This window comes from Lepidochelys olivacea, assembly GCF_965140295.1.
Source record: "Lepidochelys olivacea isolate rLepOli2 genome assembly, chromosome: 12".
Lineage (NCBI taxonomy): Eukaryota > Metazoa > Chordata > Testudines > Cheloniidae > Lepidochelys > Lepidochelys olivacea.
This window is the reverse complement of record NC_140422.1, coordinates 37,294,833-37,317,245: the sequence shown is the minus strand read 5'-3', so window position 1 is coordinate 37,317,245 and position 22,413 is coordinate 37,294,833. Positions and strand designations below refer to the sequence as shown.

At 45.7% G+C, this 22,413-nt stretch overlaps 1 protein-coding gene across 1 annotated transcript in view; it reads left to right on the top strand.

Annotated features, from left to right (window-relative positions):
- Positions 1 to 3,714: 3,714 nt before the first annotated feature.
- The window catches only part of ZCCHC14 (zinc finger CCHC-type containing 14), an 89,839-nt gene continuing 71,140 nt past the window's right edge, over positions 3,715 to 22,413 (top strand). Inside the window, exons 1-2 of the mRNA XM_084644445.1 lie at positions 3,715 to 4,849; positions 20,156 to 20,279. Coding sequence (XP_084500571.1) covers positions 4,286 to 4,849; positions 20,156 to 20,279 — 688 coding nt within the window. The 5' untranslated portion in view covers positions 3,715 to 4,285. The remainder of the gene's footprint in view (positions 4,850 to 20,155; positions 20,280 to 22,413) is intronic.

The window sequence follows — 22,413 nt, the reverse complement described above, 5'->3', positions numbered from 1 at the left end:
GAACCGGGCTGGCCAGGGCTCCTTGCCTCACCGCCTCCCCCAAGACAACGGGCTTCTGCTGTGCAGCACCAGCCCAGGGCCAGGCCCTCCAGCGGGGCAGCCCCTTGCCCCAGATCCCCGAGAGAGGCAGGGATCCAGACAGGGCTGCCTTCCGCAAGCCCAAATTCCCCCCCACCCCCCCGAACCAGCCTGGCCTCCCCTGGCCGCAGCAAACCCCCCGAGCCAGCCTCACCCCCCGGTCCCAGCAGACCCCCCCAGCCAGCCTGCCCGCCCCATCCCAGCAGACCCCCCCCGAGCCAGCCTGCCCCCCTCGGTCCCAGCAGACCCCCCCCAGCCAGCCTGCCCCCCCCCGAGCCAGCCTGCCCCCCCCAGTCCCAGCAGACCCCCCCAGCCAGCCTACCCCCCCCAGTCCCAGCAGACCCCCCCCGAGCCAGCCTGTCCCCCTCTGGTCCCAGCAGACCCCCCCCCAGCCAGCCTGCCCCCCTCCGGTCCCAGCAGACCCCCCCCGAGTCAGCCTGCTCCCCCCCGGTCCCAGCAGACCCCCCCCGAGCCAGCCTGCCCCCCTCCGGTCCCAGCAGACCCCCCCCGAGCCAGCCTGCCCCCCTCCGGTCCCAGCAGACCCCCCCCGAGCCAGCCTGCCCCCCTCCGGTCCCAGCAGACCCCCCCCAGCCAGCCTACCCCCCTCCGGTCCCAGCAGACCCCCCCCGAGCCAGCCTGCCCCCCTCCGGTCCCAGCAGACCCCCCCCAGCCAGCCTGCCCCCCTCCGGTCCCAGCAGACCCCTCCCGAGCCAGCCTGCCGCCCCCGAGCCAGCCAGCCTGCCCTCCCCCGCTCCTAGCACACCCCCCCCCAGCCAGCCTGCCCCCCCCGGTCCCAGCAGACCCCCCCAGCCAGCCTGCCCCCCCCCCGGTCCCAGCAGACCCCCCCGAGCCAGCCTGCCCCCCCGTCCCAGCAGCCCCCCCCGAGCCAGCCTGCCCCCCCCCGCTCCCAGCAGCCCCCCCCGAGCCAGCCAGCCTGCCCCCCCCGTCCCAGCAGCCCCCCCCCGGCCTCAGAAGCCCCCCCGCGAGCTAGCCTGGCCCCCCGGTCCTAGCTGTCCCCCGAGCCAGCCTGGCCCCGTCCCCAGCAGCCAGCCCAGCCCAGCCCAGCCCTGCTCCGCTCCGCTCCGCTCCCAGGCTGCACGCGCGGGGCACTCAAAGAAGCAGCCACACGCTGTTGCTTCCTATTTCGCCCCGCCCCTGTCGCTCTTGGCCAGTCATCCAGCGGTGGGCGGGACTAAGACGCTTGATTGACATCCCGGCCTCCCGAGGCGGCCCCCGCCCTCGGGAGGTTGGCAGCCAGGAGGGAGGAGCCAATCGAAGCCAGGCCGGTCAGTCAGTGGGCGGAGGGAGGGAAAAGAGGGCGGGGCATCGCGGAGGGGTGGGCCGCGAGTGAGCGGGGAGGGGGAGTGAGTTCCGGCCTCCTCCTCCTTCCCGATCGGGGCTTGGGATTCCTCCGCCGGCCGTTCACTTTCACACACAGTGCCTGTGCCTCCGCTCCGCTCGCTGCCTCCGGCGGGGATTATTTGTCGCGGTGGTGGCGGCTCGGGCTCTCCGGTGGCGGTTGAAGCCGGCGGGGGCGGCCGGGCTCGGGCGGCGCTCGTCAGCCGCGGAGAGCCAGCGGGAGGCGAGCCGGCGCGGGGCCCAGCCGGAGGAACAGGCTCGCGGAGGGGGCGCGGGGCTCCTGGGAGGCCGGCGGAGGATGGAGCGAGCGGGGCTGAAGCGGAGGGACGGAGCCGCCCCGTGAGGGGAGCGGCCCAGGGACCTGGTTCTGCCGAGCCGCCCGGGGCAGGGACGCGGCGCTGCCCTGCGCCCGCTGATACCCGGGGGCCTGGCCCGGCATCCCCGGCCTGCCCCCCCGCAGCTCCCCGGCCCCTCGGGCCTGCTCCCCCGCCCGGCCGCGGGGAGCGAGAGGGCAGCGTGCCCCGCTTCCTCGGCCCGCGGAGCCCGGCCTCACCCGGCTGCCGGCGCCCTGGGGTCCCGGGGTCCCTGGTGCCGCGTCGCCCCGGACCGCTGTCCCCCTCACTGACCCCCTCCCGGGCCCCCGCGTGTCCCGTCATCTCCCCCCACCCCACTGACCCCCTCCCGGGCCCCCGCGTGTCCCGTCATCTCCCCCCACCCCACTGACCCCCTCCCGGGCCCCCGCGTGTCCCGTCATCTCCCCCCACCCCACTGACCCCCTCCCGGGCCCCCGCGTGTCCCGTCATCTCCCCCCCCCTTCACTGACCCCCTCCCGGGCCCCCCGCGTGTCCCGTCATCTCCCCCCCCCTTCACTGACCCCCTCCCGGGCCCCCCGCGTGTCCCGTCATCTCCCCCCCCTTCACTGACCCCCTCCCGGGCCCCCGCGTGTCCCGTCATCTCCCCCCCCTTCACTGACCCCCTCCCGGGCCCCCGCGTGTCCCGTCATCTCCCCCCCTTTCACTGACCCCCTCCCGGCCCCCCGCGTGTCCCGTCATCTCCCCCCCCCTTCACTGACCCCCTCCCGGGCCCCCCGCGTGTCCCGTCATCTCCCCCCCCCTTCACTGACCCCCTCCCGGCCCCCCGGGTGTCCCGTCATCTCCCCCCACCCCACTGACCCCCTCCCGGGCCCCCCGCGTGTCCTGTCATCTCCCCCCACCCCACTGACCCCCTCCCGGGCCCCCGGGTGTCCCGTCATCCCCCTCCCATCACTATCCCCCTCCCGGGCCCCTGGGTGTCCCGTCATCTCCCCCCCCATCTCTAACCCCCTCCCAGGCCCCCGCGTGTCCCGTCATCTCCCCCCACCCCACTGACCCCCTCCCGGGCCCCCCGCGTGTCCCGTCATCCCCCCCCCTTCACTGACCCCCTCCCGGGCCCCCCGCGTGTCCCGTCATCCCCCCCCCTTCACTGACCCCCTCCCGGGCCCCCCGCGTGTCCCGTCATCCCCCCCCCTTCACTGACCCCCTCCCGGCCCCCCGGGTGTCCCGTCAGCTCCCCCCACCCCCCTGACCCCCTCCCGGGCCCCCGGGTGTCCCGTCAGCTCCCCCCACCCCCCTGACCCCCTCCCGGGCCCCCGGGTGTCCCGTCAGCTCCCCCCACCCCCCTGACCCCCTCCCGGGCCCCCGGGTGTCCCGTCAGCTCCCCCCACCCCCCTGACCCCCTCCCGGGCCCCCGGGTGTCCCGTCAGCTCCCCCCACCCCCCTGACCCCCTCCCGGGCCCCCGCGTGTCCCGTCAGCTCCCCCCACCCCCCTGACCCCCTCCCGGGCCCCCGCGTGTCCCGTCAGCTCCCCCCACCCCCCTGACCCCCTCCCGGGCCCCCGCGTGTCCCGTCAGCTCCCCCCACCCCCCTGACCCCCTCCCGGGCCCCCGGGTGTCCCGTCAGCTCCCCCCCCCATCACTAACCCCCTCCCGGGCCCCCGGGTGTCCCGTCAGCTCCCCCCCCCATCACTAACCCCCTCCCGGGCCCCCGGGTGTCCCGTCAGCTCCCCCCCCCATCACTAACCCCCTCCCGGGCCCCCGGGTGTCCCGTCAGCTCCCCCCCCCATCACTAACCCCCTCCCGGGCCCCCGGGTGTCCCGTCAGCTCCCCCCCCCATCACTAACCCCCTCCCGGGCCCCCGGGTGTCCCGTCAGCTCCCCCCCCCATCACTAACCCCCTCCCGGGCCCCCGCGTGTCCCGTCAGCTCCACCCCCCATCACTAACCCCCTCCCGGGCCCCCGCGTGTCCCGTCAGCTCCCCCCCCGCATCACTAACCCCGTCCTGGTTCCCTGTGTGTCCTGTCATCCTCCATCACTAATCCGCAGGGTCCCTGCATGTCCCCACATCCCCATCGGTAACCCCTCCTTGGGGTCCCTGCGTGTCATCTCATCACTCCATTGGAAACCCTTCTCTGGGGTCCTCCTGCCCCTCCCCACCAGGGTCCTTGCGTGTCTCCTCATCCCCACCACTGGAAGCCTCCTCTCCCCCGCCCCCCGGGAATCCTGCGTGTCCCCACATCCCCCCGCCATCAGCAACCCCTCCTCCAGGGTCCCTGTGTGTCTCTGCATCACCGCCATCTGTATCTCACCCCTGATGTGAGGACCCTGATTTTCCTGGATTTTTACTGTTTGGGACCCAGTGTGTATTGCTCTTAGGGTGCCCCCTTCTTGTATCTGGGCACTTACCTCTCAGGGTCCCATTCCCCCGCTTCCCTCCCTTTTGTTTGGGCACTTTCCTTCACTCCCCAGTGTGTATCTCCCCTGTTCCTGGGGGGGCACCAGCACTGGTGGAGGTGGTGGTAGCTGCAGGAGCAACATGGTAGAGAAGCGATGCCCACGGCTGCAGAGGGACAGTGTGTACCGCTGGTTCTCAGAACTGCCCTCCCCGCAGCGAGTGGAATTTCTCTGTGGCCTCCTGGACCTGTGCATCCCACTTGAACTGCGCTTTCTAGGTGCCTGCTTAGAGGACTTGGCCCGCAAGGACTATCACTCCCTACGTGACTCTGAAATCAAGGCCAACAACCCTGCTGACTTGGGTAGCCTCACTAACTTGACAGATGAGGTGGTACGTAGCAAACTGCTGGTATCCCTTGCCTTGTTGGGGTCTGCACACCGAGAGGCAGCTGGAGTCCTCTTCCGCACACTTACCCACATTGATTCTGTCATCAACAACTATGGGCTGCAGCTCAACGAGGGCCGCACTGGGGATGAATTTCTCTTGCTCTTCACTATGGCGTCCAACCACCCTGCATTTAGCTTCCACCAGAAGCAGGTACTGAGGCAAGAGCTTACCCAGATCCAAAACATCATGGCCAGCACCAGCAAGAATCCCAGCATCCCTACTCTTAGCACCATGGCAACCTACCCTGGCTGCCATAAGGTGGGTATTGCAACCTCACACTCTTCCTTTCAGGGTTTGGGTAATATCTCAAACTATTTTTTTGAAGGCTTAAACAACATAGCCACATATTTTCTCCTTCCTACCACTCAAACATTCTAGTGATAAGTGACAACCTAAGGGAACAGCAAAAATCAATTGCCTAGTAGATGGGATGGTCAGAGATTCATCTAGGATCCTTGGGATCTGTGTCATAATCAGAAGGGGGACATTCATCAGTGAGTCACAAGTAGATCAACAGAAATGGGCTTGGACTAACTGGACTGCCTCACTTCATGGGTAGCAGATCAAAGACTAGCGAGGGAGAAAGACATGGAAAATCTAGCTGGAAATGGGAGTCAGCATCTGTCTTCAAGGATTATGAACTGGAGGGGTTAGGAATTAGGTTTGTTAGAAGTGTCTGTCTGGTGGCAGTGAAATTTTGGTGAGTCTAGGTCCCACTTAGCCTCTCCTACTGGGTTATGGTTATCTAAATGCTGAACAAAATTGCACTGGAGTTGTACTTAAAGTGGCTGCTTAAGGGACCGATAAAACTATCGAATTCAGTGGGAGCTGGATCTTTGCCTAAGATGGGTAGGTACGTGTTGGAGGTGTCCCGTAACATAAGTTTCCTTCTAGTTGTACATTCCTTTGGATACTGCTGCCTTAAATTTGAAAGTTGGGGGGGGGGAGGGGGAGGTTATACTCGGCTGTGGACATCTGGGTGCTTTTTCTCAACATTTTGTTTCCTTGTCTCAAAATATATGGAGCCAACAAGCAGAGGTTACAGGTTTACTTTTTGTTCAATTTAATTTTTTGTTGTGAATGATGTATAGATGGAAAAATATTTTCAGTACAGGCTATAAGGATATAATTAACTGCAGGAGGAGCCTCCATACGAATACTTAATCTTATGGTTTCTATTCTGCAGAAGAAGCATGACATCAAATCAAAATAAGGAATAGAACAAATATACAGACCTCAGTTCCATCTTCCCCACTCTCACCTTCTTGGTGGTTAGAAGCAAAACTTACTGCATACAAAAGTTCTGTAGAAATAGGATCAGGACCAAGTGAACATGCTCAAGGAATAAAGACATGAATGCCTCTGAGAGCATACCATTTTGGTCTTCACTAATAGTATACAATTTTTATCTAGCTGAGAAAGTGCAGCACCGTTTAAGCCATTCTAAAATGGATTGAGAATCCATTCTACTGTTCTTCCTGGTACCAATAAAAATTACCTCCTGGTAGTCACTTGCCACTGTGTTCAGAAGAAAAATAGCCTTTGGGGCAGTGTATTTTAAACATGGAATCGTACATATAGTACACTGGACCCTTGCCAGAAGGTGCGTCTATATAGCGCAAATTTGCATATAATGCGGTCGTGGCCATGGATCCCAAATTTAATTTTTTTTATTGCAATTCATTTTAGCGCGGTCTCTGCTATAACATGGTCCCCATGTTAACGCGGTACCGCGCATGGATACCAAATCCCGTGTTCTAGCGAGGGTCTGGTGTATTGAAGAACACTGATAGTTTACATAGTAACAAAATTCTCTTCTTTAAGGGAGTACAAAAAATTAGTGTCACTTTACTGTACAGACGTTCCCTGGGTTACGCAAGACCTGACTTAGCAAATACGCACTTACGTAAAAAGTTCCATAAGCTTAAAATAGGGGTGTGGGGTTTTTTTGGGCGTAATGGTCAGGTATACATTTCCAACTTATGCAAAATTCGACTTACACAAGTCGTTCCGGAATGGGACGATTGCGTAAGTCGGGGAGCATCTGTATATATTTTCATTGTCTTTTGAAATTAAGATAATCTGTTTGAGACAATTTCAGACTTGTTTTTAAGAGAAGGCTGCTAAGCTGTTCAGATGCTGGTATCTAGTTAATACGTTTTAGAACAAGAAGTTGGCTTAAATCTATAGTTGGACAAAGAGCATGGAAAAACAATATATCTTATTCAATCCAGCCATGTTTAATTGTGCACAATTAAATCCAAACATTGCAGGTTTGGATGCTGTGATGATGTGACTTGATAACGTTTGCATGATCACAACATCGCCCAGAAGAGTCAGCGCAGGTGCCAGGAGAAGATAAGCTGCATTGGGGCCCCAGCCATCAGAGCTCTATAAAGACTTTCCCAGTGCCAGCCCTTCCCCATCATTTGTGCTTCTTTGCAAGAGCACAAGCTCTGCTGGGTTGGTATTTGGTGTCCGCTAAACTCCTGTGAGCACAAACTCCTCTGGGTTCATCTTAAACACTGAGATGTCCCTTGTCACAAGATACAGTGGAACTACCTTAGACTTCCATGCTGTTGATACAGTGTATAATTTAAATAGCCTAATGACTTATCTAAAGTGTCTGTGACTTTAAAAGGTTGTGGTTTTCTAGCCAAATTGAAACCATAGTTTATTTTTTGTCCATATAAAATCAAACTATTATTTTGCATTAATGTAGTATTTTATATAAATTCCTTGCTTTTTATATTTTGAAAAATTAAGAGCAACGCTGAGTGCATGTTCTGTCATCAAAATAAGCAGCACAGGCGCTGTGCAGTTATGTATATAGACCTTTGAACACATAGCTAGATAAATGTACTCTGTGCACACTTACATTGAGAGGGAAAACACACGGGCAGTGACTGCCATTTTCATTCATTTGTAACTTTTCAATGTTTTAGTGATTAGGAATCTTTATAGTTCAAATTTGAATTTAAAAATGAAAACACTTGAATTATCCATGAGCAGCAGTGTCTGAAAAATCTATTAATACATGAAGGCCACCTTTTATTTTTTTCATTTTCAGTTCGCTCAAAAGGAGTCGCACATAATTTTACTAAAATTAAAAAACAGACAAACAGCTCACTTTCTCCCCAATCCTTTCTGGGCCGTGAACAAGTATGAGAAACTTCAGACCAAAGGAGTAATTTTGGAAGGAGCTATAAACCTCTGAAAATGCATTTATAATGAAAGTGACTCTTCCAGCACAAATATAACATCAATGCTGTCATGGTATTTGAATGATGTTTGTGTCAACATGTTAATGTTATTTCCCATACCAAGCAAGACACATCTGGGAAGAAAAAAATGTGTAATTGTCAAAATAATTCCAATTTACAGTCAGTGAAGTATGTGCATATTTTGTAAGGATCAGGAAGAAAAGGATAATAGCCATGAAATGTTAAACTCATTACATACAGGGTTCCGTGTTATATGCTTACATCTGGAAGGAGATTGCATGTCCCAGTCTGAGGTAGATCTAGATGTTGGGCAGTTTTGATTCTGTGGATTGCTGATCCAGTCTAGTCACTTAAGGTTGAGGGTGAACCATGTTGTATGAAACTTGTGTTTTCTGAGATAGGAAGTATGCTTAAAAAAATTGAACTAATTAATTCAAATTTCTGGGTGTTGAACAAGTTTTGCTTTAGATATCCACTGATTTAGGATATACTTTTTTTTTTTTTTTAACTGTAGATGAAAACAGGTTAATAATATCAATTTTACTCCCACTGTTGCAGGGATGAGGGTTTGGGGGTGATGTATTTCAATAACTTTTCCCCTTCTACCTGTCACTTACATAAAACAATTTTGAACCAGGACCAAGAAATACTATACAATGGGGCATTCCAACAAACAGTGAAATAAGGCTGCCTTAGGTGAGTAACATTTTGGACATCAGTCCTTCAACTGATTCTATGTTGAGGAATGCCCACTGATTTCATTGGGGCTCTGTGCAGGTGTAAGGATCTGACTGGGTGGAGTCAGCTGCAGAGTCAGAGCCTTTTACATAGTAGTTCTGGCCATATTTTGTTTGCAGTTGAAAGGAAGTAACACAGTCAGTGGTTAATATGATACTGTAGTTGTGTGATTCTGTTGCAAATTGATATCTTATGAATGGTAGGCCAGTCAGCCTCCAATTGCTGTACCAACAGCTCTGTTCTAAGAATGTAGCATATGATATCTATCAATCATATTATTCCATAGGCTCATTTAAAACTTTGGAAATAAGCTGCTTAAGAGGGTTTTTATATTGACCGCTGGATCTGGTTTTAGTGATAAGGTCTTACTTTCAGGTGCATGCAAAATAGTTTTGTTTTTATATTGTGTTGCTGCAGCTGATTGAAGGACCTGAGAATATTTCTGAGGAAACAGTAACTGAAATTTGTAATCCTTTTATGGAACCAAATTTTGAAAGTGTGTGTGTGTGTGTGTGTGTGCATATAATTTTTTTTTTTTGGAAAGCTGAACCTGAGTCCTGTCTAGGAGCTCTCTGGCTTTATGCCAGTCTTGCAAAGGAAGGGTAATAATTGGATTGTTCTTAGCACTATTGGGTAACTCTAGTTTTAAATTGAATCTTTAGCCTCCAATCTATCATGAGGAATTATGTCTTGTTCAGTCATTTACTATGTTAATACCTGTTTAGGCTAGAAATTGAAGTGTTGCCGTTCCCCTACCACATGACTCAGCCAGGGACTTCAAGACAAGGGGGTGGTACCCCAGATGGGACAGTGTGAGCCCTAACTTTCTTCCTGGTCCTCTTTCATTTGTGATGGTAACTGCATGGTTGTGTCATCAATGGACCTGCATTCAAATTCCTGTGCTCTAAAAGTGAGAGCCTGTGCTACATGAGCTAAAGGAGCAGTTCTCTTACCTTTGAGGCAGTGGCATACACAGAACTCTCTGTGGCCTGACCATTCGTGGGTACAGTGAGCCACACCATGTTAATGTGGGTTACGCATAGGTACTGAGTTTCCAGATTGGAAAGTTGAGACTCCCTACTTGGACTATCAGAATTTACTAATGCTAATCCTACGCTTCTTGTTTTTTCTCACAAAAATGGTTTAATAGGATGAACCAGGAAGGTTTTTTTTATAACTGCATAGGAAGGATTTGAAAGGGGTAAAATAGTCTCTATTAGTAGTATGTTCATTTTAATTAAATGAATGTTACCCAATAGTATAATGAATGTTAACATGAGAATCTTATTTAGGCATTTAAAATCAAGCTTATTTGGAAATTGGACTGAATATTCCATTGTGAGAAACCAAATAGAAAGAGCCAAAAAACTTTCACTGAATTCATAATGATGTTGACTTTCCCTCCACTTTTTTTTAATGCAGACTATGATGTTTTTTCTTCAGCCATGACATCATTGTGTTCAAGTCCTGTGTTTGTGTACTATTTTTTTCTAATTATCTATTGACTCTTATTAATTACAACTTAAGCAAAATTGAAGTAGGACACTCTTCATATGAAATAAAAGTGAGTATAAATATAAGGAATAAAATAGAATAAAAGGAGAATAAAAGGAGACTGCACTGTTTTACCTGAACCAGTCTCTAAACTGTTTTAGTTAAATCAGTGCTCAAACTGTGTATAAACCACCCATGGAAAAGCAAAGCTAGCAATTGTTAACCACACATAAACATTTCAGTGTGCAACTTCAAAGGTGTTGAACAGCAACCTTGTTTTGAAGTATTTAACCAGTCAGTTAAAAATCTGTGTTTTTAAATGTATGATTTGAATTGCATAAATTGAGGTGCTATGATTCTTTAGCTGGTTATTGCGACAGGGCCTGTCTCTTTCTGTGTGTTTGCACAGCGCCAAGCACAAGGGGGCTCTGATCCTGATTGAGCCTTCTAATTATTACTCCAATATGTCTAATAATAACTTTTTCCTTGAAGCCATGTCCTGTGTGAGTGAGTTGCAGAGTATATTTTGTGTTTTGCCATTTTGAGGTTTTGTTGTTTTTGCTGAAAACAAAAGAAGTGCTAATTCTAGAGATGCTATTTCCATGAGTATAGTTAAGGGCTATTAGCCTTTCTGTTGTAGATTATTTTCAATGACATAACTTAGCTGTTAAAATTAGCTCTATATGAAACTTGGGAGAGAAGGTTTGGATTTTTTTTCCTTTGAAATGTTCAATATTTGTAAAAGGGAAGAGAGCAGGATGAATCAAGAATTGCTTTGCCTGTATGTAAATTAGGAGAAATATAAAAGGCAGTAAAGACAATGGTGTTGGTGTCATCCAAATCCACATCTTGTGTGAGTTTTGCATTATGTGGGGCAGTAAACTGCCAACCTACTTAGCTTTTGGGTAACTGCTAACAATATAATTATATACCTCAACAGTGTTTGAAATCACTGACACTTTTAAACTAAAATACTGCACAATATGCAGCTTTAAAGCCTTCATAATTAACTAAAAAGGATCCAAAAGTAATCAGACCAATTGCTTAGGAGTAACTTCTTAATTGAAGAGTTGTAGAGTCAATGATATACTAGAAAATGTTGCTTTTAAACATTGGCTGGCTTTCCCCAGCCCCTATTTTCCTGTTTTATATGTGAATATTGTCACTATCTAACAGCATTTTTTAAACCTATATTCACTGTTTTAAAATATGGATTTTATCTTGTTCACATGTCCTTCTGAATCTGTGAGTTGTTAGTCAGTGAGATCAGAGTATCTGTGAATTATTCCAGTGACAAGGCAAACTAGAAGTCCGTTCACTGCCTGATTTGCACTTCAACAAATATAAGGCTTGCCTTTCCTTCTCTTCCCCTCTCACCTCTCAAATGCGATGCTGGGAGTTGGCAACTGCAAAAGAAGCATAACACTATTTTGATGCGTAAGGCCTAGTCTATGCGACAGTTAGATCGACATAAGGTAGCTTATGTCGACCTAACTCTGCAAGCGTTTACACTAAAATGTAGCTCTCATCAATGTAACTTGCTCACTACACCGACTTAATAACTCTCCCTCTGCGAGAGGTATAGGGCTTAAGTTGATGTAGTTAGGTTGATGCAGTGTCAGTGTACTCTGCGTTGCTTACATCAACTGTTGCTGCCTTTCAGAAACTGTTCCACAATGCACCATGCTGGCAGTTAAATCAGTGCAAGTGCTCCCAGTGAGGACGTGCACTGCCAACACAAAGAGCATCGTGTGGACATGTAAAACTGGTTCAATTATTGTGGTGGCTGTACATCAACGTAACTTAGGTTGACTTAATTTTGTAGTGTAGGCTTCCTTTCGAGTGTATCAACCAGTACTGTCACCTGTTCAGCTGAAATGGTGCTAGCCTCAATGGCCAGATGATTTTTTAACCACAGTGTTGATTAAACATGCTTTCAGTAGATTTAATTAAGTGGTGATAAAATCAGGTCTGGCTGCAGGAACCTTGTTCATGCTTTGGCTACTATTACCACTGATGCTGGCTGGGAATTGTTTTGTAAACTTTCCAAATTTAGAGATGGTCTAAAGGTTTAGAGAAAGACAGACAGACAAAAAGCCCTATACTGGAAGTCTTGGATACTTTCAAGTGGACCAATAAGATGGACCTGCATGGTACTTAGTGCAAGTGTCAATGTGTTTTGTTGCTTTCTTTGTAGATATGAATCATACTGTGAATATCTGCAGCTAAAATTGTACACATATGTACTCTAATTGTATAGATGGTGGGTCTGCCTCTTGCTACTGGACAGATTTCGCCTTAAAAAATTGTATAAACAAAAGCCATATCAAGAACGTAAGGAGAAATTTATGCACGTTTAATCTCAAATCATACATTAAAATACTGTGTAGTTCAGGATAGAGACCTGCATATCAGATCATGCTGATACGTGCCTAAGTCACTGTTAGTATTAAACTGTCTTCTGTTGACTGCTTTTCTATTTAAAATAAAAGTTGTACTGGCAGAATATAGAAGTGATCCGCAGTCTATACTTGCATGAACTTCTTTCTGATCTCAAATGGAAAATCTAAAAAAGGCCTGAATCCTTTTAAATGGTTTATAAATTTGAAAAGATCTGACTCTTTTATGCAGTAGGTAACTAATTTAAGTGCTCAAAACTGCATTATATATCAAATATTAGTGACGATTCAGTGAGTGGAGGGGAAAGATTAACGGTATTTCCCATTATTTCTCACCCCATAAATACTATAATTCAGAATTGCATGAAAGCTGTGGAACTTCTGGTCTTGTTGTGTTGTGTCCTCTTGCTGCTTAATGATGTATTTTTTTTATTTTTATTTTTTTTAAAGCTGAAGTCTTCTTTTAAAGGAAATTTTGTTTGCTTTACAGCAGTAGCTCAGGTTTTGTGTGTTCTGGAAGATTCTATGGCCCTGTGTGCATTATGGAATTTTAGTAAAGGTTTCTGGACAAAGGAAATCTTTATTAAAGAGTAAAGTTGATTAATCGCAGTTAACTCATGCGATCAACTCAAAAATATTAACAGCAATTTAAAAAATTAATCATGATTAATCGCACTGTTAAACAATACCAATTGACATTTATTAAATATTTTTGGATTTTTTTTATGTTTTCAAATATATTGATTTCTATTATAACACAGAATACAAAGTGTTCACTTTATATTATTATTAATAATTACAAATACTTCACTGTAAAAATAAGCAAAAGAAATAGTATTTTTCAATTCACTTCACAATTAAGGTACTGTCGTGCAATCTCTTTATCGTGAAAGTGTAACTTACAAATGTAGATTTTGTTTTTGTTACATAACTGCACTCAAAAACAAAACAATGTAGAACTTTAGAGCCTACAAGTTCACTCAGTCCCTCTTCTTATTCAGCCAATTGCTAAAACAAACAAGTTTGTTTACATTTACAAGAGATACTGCTGACTACTTTTATTTACAGTGTCACCTGAAAGTGAGAATAGGCGTTCGCATGGCACTTTTGTAGCTGGCATTGCTAGGTATTTACATGCCAGATACACTAAACGTTCATATGTTCTTCATACTTTGGCCATCATTCCAGAGGACATGCTTCCATGCTGATGATGCTCATTAAAAAAAATGTTAATTAAATTTGTGACTTAACTCCTTGAGGGAGAATTGTATGTTTCCTGTTCTGTTTTATCTGCATTCTGCCATATATTTCATGTTATAGCAGTCTCGGATGATGACCCAGCACATGTTCATTTTAAGAACACTTTTCACAGCAGATTTGACAAAACGCAAAGAAGGTACCAAGGTGAGATTTCTAAGGATAGATACAGCACTCGACCCAAGGTTTAAGAATCTGAAGTGCCTTCCAAAATCTGAGAGAGATGAGGTGTGGGAGAATGCTTTCAGAAGTCTTAAAGCAGCAATGCTCCGATGTGGAAACTACAGAACCTGAACCACCAAAAAAGAAAATCAACCTTCTGCTGGTGGCATCTGACTCCAGTTGATGGAAAATGAACACGCGTCGGTCAGCTCTGCTTTGGATCATTATCGAGCAGAACCCATCATCAGTATGGACTCATGTCTTCTGGAATTGTGGTTGAAGCATGAAGGGACATATGAAGCTTTAGCACATCTGGCACATAAATATCTTGCGATGCCGGCTACAGCAATGCCATACGAACGCCTGTTCTCACTTTCAGGTGACTTAAACAAGACGTGGGCAGCATTATCTCCTGCAAATTGTAACCAGACTTGTTTGTCTAAGCAATTGGCTGAAGTAGGACTGAGTGGACTTGTAGGTGCTAAAGTTTTACATTGTTTTGTTTTTGAATGCAGTTTTTTTTGTACATAATTCTACATTCGTAAGTTCAACTTTCATTTTAAAGAGAGAGCGCTACAGTACTTGTATTAGGTGAATTGAAATATACAATTTCTTTTGTTTTTTACAGTGCATATATTGTAATAAAAATAAATATAAAGTAATCGCTGTATGCTTTGTATTCTGTTATACTTCAATATATTTGAAAAAGTAGAAAACATCCAAAAATATTTAAATAAATAGTATTCTATTATTGTTTAACAGTGCGATTAATCGCAATTAGCTTTTTAAAAAACCGAATCACATTAATCACTTGACAGCCCTATTAAAGAGTCAGCATTTGCCACACCTTTGATTAAGGTCTGTGAGCATATAATGCACACAGAGTCATAGAATTTACAGTGAGAATGGACCACCAGATCATCATCATCTGCTCTGTGATATGCAGAATGTTGTCCAGCAACAGCAGGGATGACTAGACTTGACCTTCATAGTATTTCTAAGGCCTTTTCTACACTGGAGATTTATCCCAATTCCAGCCATCAGTGAATAGCCATCTGTGTAACTGCACTGTATGAGCCCCTAGTTAGATAGGGAAAGCCAAGCAGTGATTTGTACCACTAGAGCTTACTGTGATTTAAAACCAGGGTATGTTGCTGCAGTGCAAATCACAGCTTTCCATTTCTATACTAGACTGGGATTGCACAAGTGTTGCTACATTGGTGGCCAGAATTCCTAATGCAGACAAGGTCTAAGATTTAAAACAAACAACAACAAAAAGTCAGAAACACGTAAAAAGGCAGGAGCAGGAATTTGTTTGTCATAAAAAAACAAGAGGGCACAAGCCAGACTCTCTCTAAAAATCCTTTGCAGCTCACCCATAAATCTTTCTGCATTTAAGAAACTGAAAGAGAGATTCCTACTCATCAGGATTTATTCCAAGGGTGTGTATCTGGAATTTGACTTGTTTACACCAGTATTGATGGCTGGCCCCCAATGAAGCTACACCAAGGCATGCCCAAGTATAGGCAAGGAAAACCATGATTTGTGCCAATGAAGCTTGCCCTGGCTCAGCATTGGCCATTGATTGTTAGATATGGGCAAATTCCCAGTATTCACTTTCTGAGGCATTTAAGCCCCAGTCCAGCAAAGGTCTTAACTACATGTGTAAATTTAAGAAGGTAAGCAGTGGTATCATGGATTTTAAAGAGAAAAGCCTATATCTAAGATCAGTAATGCCCTAGTCTTGCAGACGTACCTGTGAATAGTCCCTTTCACTTCATTGGGACTACAGGCATGCATGAGGTTACTCACATATGCAAAAGTTGGCAGAACTGGGGCCTCAGACAGCATCTTGGAGCCTAGCCCCTGGTTTTCATGCTTCATGGATCAAACTTAGAATGGTGACCTAGTCTCCTATTGCTAGTTAGGAAATTGAAATGAGTAACACTGAGAGGGATGGGTAGGTTTTTGTTTTTCTGGGGTGTTCTTTTTTTTTTTTAAATGGAAGCCTAAATCACTCAGGGTTCACTTTTTAGAAGCAGCTATGTACCTAAAACCCAGAAAAGAGGAGAGACCCTGTCCCAATCTGCAGTCTTCAGCTGTAACATCTTTTGGTTGAGTGGGTATTCTAAAACAGTACTGTAGTATCTGAATGATCCCACAATATTTAGCTCATGCTAATTGGAGATTGAAAGGACTGCTATTTAAATTTTCCCCAAGACTTTGTAAAAGATGGAACAAAATTGTTAAATATTCTCTATATGTGGCCCCAAACCTGAGAGGTCTGGAAACGAAAAAAATAAAAAAAAAATCTTAAATTGAGTTAGAGGAAGCTCTCAGACAATGTAATTTATAGGGTGAAAAATTAGTGGAGCCCATTACTTTCTAAGATTCCTGCCTCCCCAATCCTTAGTTATTTTTCATATCTGCAACATTATGTGGATTTTTCCCTCAACAATAAATAGGAAATTATTGTATTCATTCATGCAGCTCTTGCGCTTGAAGCCATTAGATGCTCCTTAGTGCTATTCTCTTATCCAGCCTTCACTTTGTATGTTTTTAGTCTTTCTTATACTCTGAATATGTTTGACTGAATAGAAAAGGAAATCCGTATTTATTTTGCATAGAGTATTAGTAAATAAACATCCCCCATGAATTTCTTCAGAACAAGTTGTTCCCAAAAAACCACCTATGTAATCTTTTCATAAACTTGGAGAGTATAAGTAGTCATGTTACACATTAGATAGTGTTGGTTTTAATTCAGTCGAGGCCAACAAATAGTTTTCAGTTAAACCCTATATATTTTGTATTCTGGTTAGTTATTCTGAAAGGGAACAGATAATTACTGTTCTACTTAAATACTTACCAATTTAAATTTCCCATTTATGAACACTGCTGTTCTCATGAAAGGACTTTGTGTAGTAAATCTACTGTTATACATCCTCACTGGGTAGCACAGCTAACATTTAGTAAAGCTGGCTTCAAAGATTTACCTCTTCCCAAACTTATTTGAGCCATCCATGCATTAGTGAGAACATTTTAGACTGGTAGCTCTTATTACCTCTTGTACAGCTACAGAACGGGTTGTCAGTATTTCCATTATGAACTTATCTTTGTGCATGGTAATACATAGGAACCATGACATAAGAACCTGAACTCTGAATTTTCTTGCTATTTTAAATTTGTCAACTGTGACTCAATTAACATGGTTTGTATTTAATGAATCATGATATTTAATTTCTGCACAGAACCCCCCTCAATGAGCCACTGTGCTTCCAGCCCCTGCCCCCCAACTACTCACTGAGCTGCCTGCACCCAGATTTCCCCCCCACAAAACCTTCTCACCCCACACCTGTATCCTCCCACACTAAGCCCCTCCGTACTTGGATCCTGCTGAGCCTGCCTGCCCACAACTGGTGTGCAGGGCTCTGGGGTGTTTCTGGGGCAGGCCCTGCCCTTGCGCTTTCTCAGGGTTGGGTGCAGCCTCACTGCAGAGTCCATGTCCATGGGGCACGGGTGGGTGTTGTATGGTGGTCTCCCATCTTCGTGCAACCAGTGACTTGTGCTCCCCACTGCCATGCTGGAGCCTCCACATTTATTTATTGACAAATAAAATTTGTAGAATTTTAAAATATTGTGTACAGAATTTTTATTTGCTTGGCGCAGAATTCCCTCAGGAGTAGTGTGGCTGTAAAAACGTAATTGTGTGTAAATGTTGATATTTTTCATGTCAGTTTTCTTCTAGGACTGCAAGTTTCACAGTTCATGCAATCTTAGGATATTGCAGTGTGTGTGGTCCAATCAAATATCACTTATTCTTTAATTTTAAAATAGTTGGCTGATCTGAAAATATTACTTACATTACAAAACATTTTTTACTGAAACTTTCCCTTTCTCGAGAAAAACTTCAATGATATGTAACGTCAAAGGATATGGAAGACAGTGGAAAAAAGTTATTTAAAATCTGCGTGAAGACTTTTAAACAGTCATAGTGAGCCTGACCATAACACCATTAGCTCTCTAACTAAAGTGCTCCGTTTGGAACTGATCATAGTGTTGTGGTTGTATGTCAGTTTGAATTTACTGTACTTCAATGTGAGAGTGAGTCAGATAACATATGAGTTCAGCTGGTCAAGATGCGGGCTAAATTGATCTTTACCAAAAATAACAAACGGATTTATGTCTTCCTGGGAAGAATTCAGATTTTGCGTATATCCAAAAATGGGTGACAGCAGGCCTTACTTGGGAAAACATCAATCTGTTTCTTGGGTTAAACTTTCCACTGCCAGCAGCAGGTTGGATTCAGCAGAATGCCCAGCCCTCTGGAACGTCTCTCTCCAGCAATCCGCCAGAGTCTGAGTTTAATGAGCTTCAGAAACAGTGCGTGATCAGCTCTTCGATCAAGCCTTTGAAAAATTTTAGTTAGGGCATTGGGATTTGTGTGTGTGTGTGTGTGTGTGAGTGTGTGAGAGTGAGCTAAGGGTTTCATTGCTAGCCTTTTAATCTGAAAGCTTCGTTTTTCACTGTTTTACAATTGTTCTTATGGGTGTAAGGCACCTGTGTGCTTGGCTGTAGGCCTCCAAGTAAATGTCTGAATTAAAAAAGTAAAAGCAGTCTAGTGATGTTGAAGAGGAAGACAGGAGTTGTAGTCATTTCTGTTCCAACATCTCTCAAGGTTTTCTCTTATAATCTGTCTTTCCCTTTTGGGGGCTCTGGTGGTGTTTTTTTAAAAGCAGGTCGACTTCTCTAGCACAGGTGTAAACTGTCATAGTTTGAACAAATGAGTTTTATGAATGCAGTTTTTCAAATCCCTTCTCTTGTGCACTTAGGTGTTAAAGTGTGTGTGTGACACACACGTGAAGGCCAATGTCTTATGTGAACCTCACAAAGGGATAATTCTACAAAAACAGAGAAATTATGCAAAATCTAAAACATGTAATCCAGTCACAATATACTAGGCTAACGATGGGGTGGATGAGATGTTTTTAAAAAATTGCTTTCGTCCTCATGACCCTGCCTGGAATCACTATGTGACTGAACCTTAGAGGAAATTGTAAACTCTGATGTTAGTTATCGTGAATAATGACTAGTTTATTTTGTTACACTGAGATTACATTTTCCTCTCTTGCGATTTGTGAAAGGATAGAACCTATGTTAAATTAGAATCCTTCAGACTGGGATTTCTTGTTAATTCAAAATGTGGCAGTTGAATTTCAAGGAGTGCATTTGTTAACATGAGTACTTTTGTTGGTATTAATAACCTATTTAAACACACAGGTTTTTCACCTTTCAGATACTTAAGCCTATTGCTAATGTGACCATTTGCCATATCTGCTTCTCCTTTTTCAGAAAATGAGAGATGCTAATTGACTTGCTTTAGGTGGTAAATTCTTCACATTACGCTACTAACAATAGGTGTTTCTCTACATTGTAGCACAAATGTGCAGATTGTTGTGGACAGCAACTAAAGGAGTTTAAATGTTCTGTTTTTCGTATGATTTATGTTTGTTTTTCTAGCTCTTGAGTCACAGTGAAAATATGTTCCTTATGCTAAGTGCAGTTCAAAAGGTACATATTAGGCTATAAAGTCGGTTTTTGATGATGCAGCCTACTTGTTCAAGTTTTTCTCTTTCACAGTGAATCATTTTTCATCAAAGTATAGTCTTCAGATCTTGATGGCAAGCTCCCAAATTGCAAAGCCAACGGAGTCACTTTCTTACACTGTTTTTTGTCCTGAGAGGTGAAGTTGGTTTCTTATCTGTTGCAGTTAGGGTGACCAGATGTCCCTATTTTATAGGGACAGTCCCAATATTTGGGGCTTTTTCTTCTATAGGCACCTATTAACCCCCCCCCCACCCGCTGTCCCAATTTTTCACACTTGCTGTCTGGTCACCCTAGTTGCAGTAATATTTAAGATACATGACACAACATAAAAGTGGTTGCCCTTTGCCTGACATAGTAACCCAGGTTTGCTCTTAAAGTACAAACTCTTCTTCTGTTAAAATGTGTTTAAAATGGACTGTTGCATGAGCATAACACTTTAAAATAAATGGTACTTTGTGTACCACTGTGTGGATTATGAAGGCTAATTTAGATTTACAAATGGCTGACTAAAAAGCTCCTCTACCAAATTGTTACTTGTAAAAATATACTGAAAAATGTATAACTGTTTTAGAATAGAATAGTAATGCTCTTGATGGCTCTTAACTCAATTTGAAACACTATTCATGTAGTAGAGGAAAATGGAATATTCCAAAGTTATATCAGCTTTATTTATTTGTTTTTTCCAGGTCACTCCAAGATCTGAGACCCCCATAAAAAGTGTCAGTAACAGTTTGGAAAATGCACTACATACGTCGGCACATTCCATTGAGGAGTCGTTACCCAAGAGATCTTCAGGAAAACACTCCAAAGGTGGGTCCCAACTTGCTTTGCATAATTCACATCATATATCTCTAATTGCTTTAAGGAAGTATTTTATAATCCTGATGCAAGATTGTAACTGTGTTTCTTTGCTAACTTGTTGAATTCAGCAAGGATAGCACACTGAATGTAGAATGGTCATTGGAGAAAGTCATCTTAGTCTTCCAATAAATAGTTAAATTTTTATAGTAAGAGACACATTCTGCTGGGCAGTTAGCAAGAATGTTGCTTACAACTTAACCTCCTTTTAACTCTTTTTTGTCAAATTATGTCTTCGCGAAAACTAAATGTCTCCTGATTTGTTTAAGTAATTGGTAGTCCATATATCTTGTGTCCTTTATATAAGTAGTTAATTAATATATTTTAGTATAAAAATGTTTGCTATAGTCATTGTTGCTGTTCCTCTTAGAGATGAGACAACAGGTAGAAGAGCAGCTATGTTTTGGTATTCTGTTTTGGTTTTCAAGAGGACATTCCTGTGTGTGCAGTAAGGAGGGGTAGATAGTACGAGAATCAGTCGACCCTTGACACCTTCCTTCCCCCAGCCATACAACCCCTATTGTTCTGTTCATTTGCTAACTCTGAAAACTGAATGTTCATCCAAAATCACTAGGAGTTCAATCTAATGCTGCATTGCCAGTAGGTAATAATAAATGTACAGACCTTTCAGTGTCCAATATCTGTGTGTAAGCATACCTTTCATGTTGAGATCATCGGTTATTTAAAAGAATGTTTGAGAATGTTGGTGGTGGATGGGGAGCTAAAAGAGATTGTGTTCACACTTTGACCTTTGTACTTGTAGCAAATTGATACATTGCCATGGGTGTAGTCAGCCTCATGGGGGGGGTTGGTATAGGAAGGAACAGTTCTAGACATTTAATGGTACATTCAATGGGGACACAAGCGAAAAAATAGGTTTCCTGAAATTTTGAGTGGAGAGCAACGTCCCTTTCCACTCCCATCCCTTTGAGTATTTCTAAGCATAAGTCAGTCTCCTTTACTTTAGGTCAGCAACACCCAGAATCTGAGTTCACTATTTTTTTTTTTTTATTGCAGGCAGAGAAATATGTGGTCCATGGTTATGTTGGAGAATATTTTTAGCTCTGAGCTAGTTGTAATGGGGTTTAAAACCCTATACAGAGACTAAGAGAGTCTCACCCCTCAGCAGCTGTGGAGCATGCTTCAAAGGAGGGGGAGAGTGGCAATGCGGGGGAGAATAGGAATGAAGGAGAGGCTGTCCAAAGGTAGCAAGACAGTTTTCAGCTTCTGGGGACAGAGCTATCCACAGGAGAAAGATCTGGATCGTGGGTAAAACCACAACCAGGAGGATAAGAGCCTGAAGGCTAGGACTATAACAGGGTTTAAAAGAGAACTAGATAAATTCATGGAGGTTAAGTCCATTAATGGCTATTAGCCAGAATGGGTAAGGAATGGTGTCCCTAGCCTCTGTTTGTCAGAGGGTGAAGATGGATGGCAGGAGAGAGATCATTTGATCATTACCTGTTAGCTTCACTCCCTCTGGGGCAACTGGCATTGGCCACTGTCAGCAGTCAGGATATTGGGCTGGATGGACTTTTGGTCTGACCCAGTATGGCCGTTCTTAAGACACTTTCTCCACCCTCACTCCCTGTTGAGATAGAATAACTGAACACTCGGAGGAGAGCTGGGGAATACTTATTTGATCATGTGAGCTGCTGAGAATGGGAACTCCCTGCTGGATTGGGGAGAGGACTGCAGCCATGTGCCCAAACTGAAGAGAGAGCAGGGAGTTAAGAAGCAGCATGGGGGGGCTAGTTAGGTGCAGTAGAAAGAGACAACTGAGGCACTTAATCGCACTCCCCTGGGGCCCTTAGCTGAGATGGTGGAGATGGAGGTCTTGGGTGCCCCCTACTGGCTACTGCCAGGAGAACTCTGAGGCACTAGGAACGACTGACTGAAGCTTGACCGTTAGCCTTGCTGACTGCTATGCAAGCCCATCCCAGGATGCTGGGGTTGGAAGGACTGTTGAGCTACGGCCTTCCTGCTAGACCTGCCGGCTTCCGAGTAAAATCTGCTGTGCTAGTTTTATACTTATGTAGAACAACTTTTGTTAACTGCCTTTGTAGGATCTGTATAGAAGAAATAA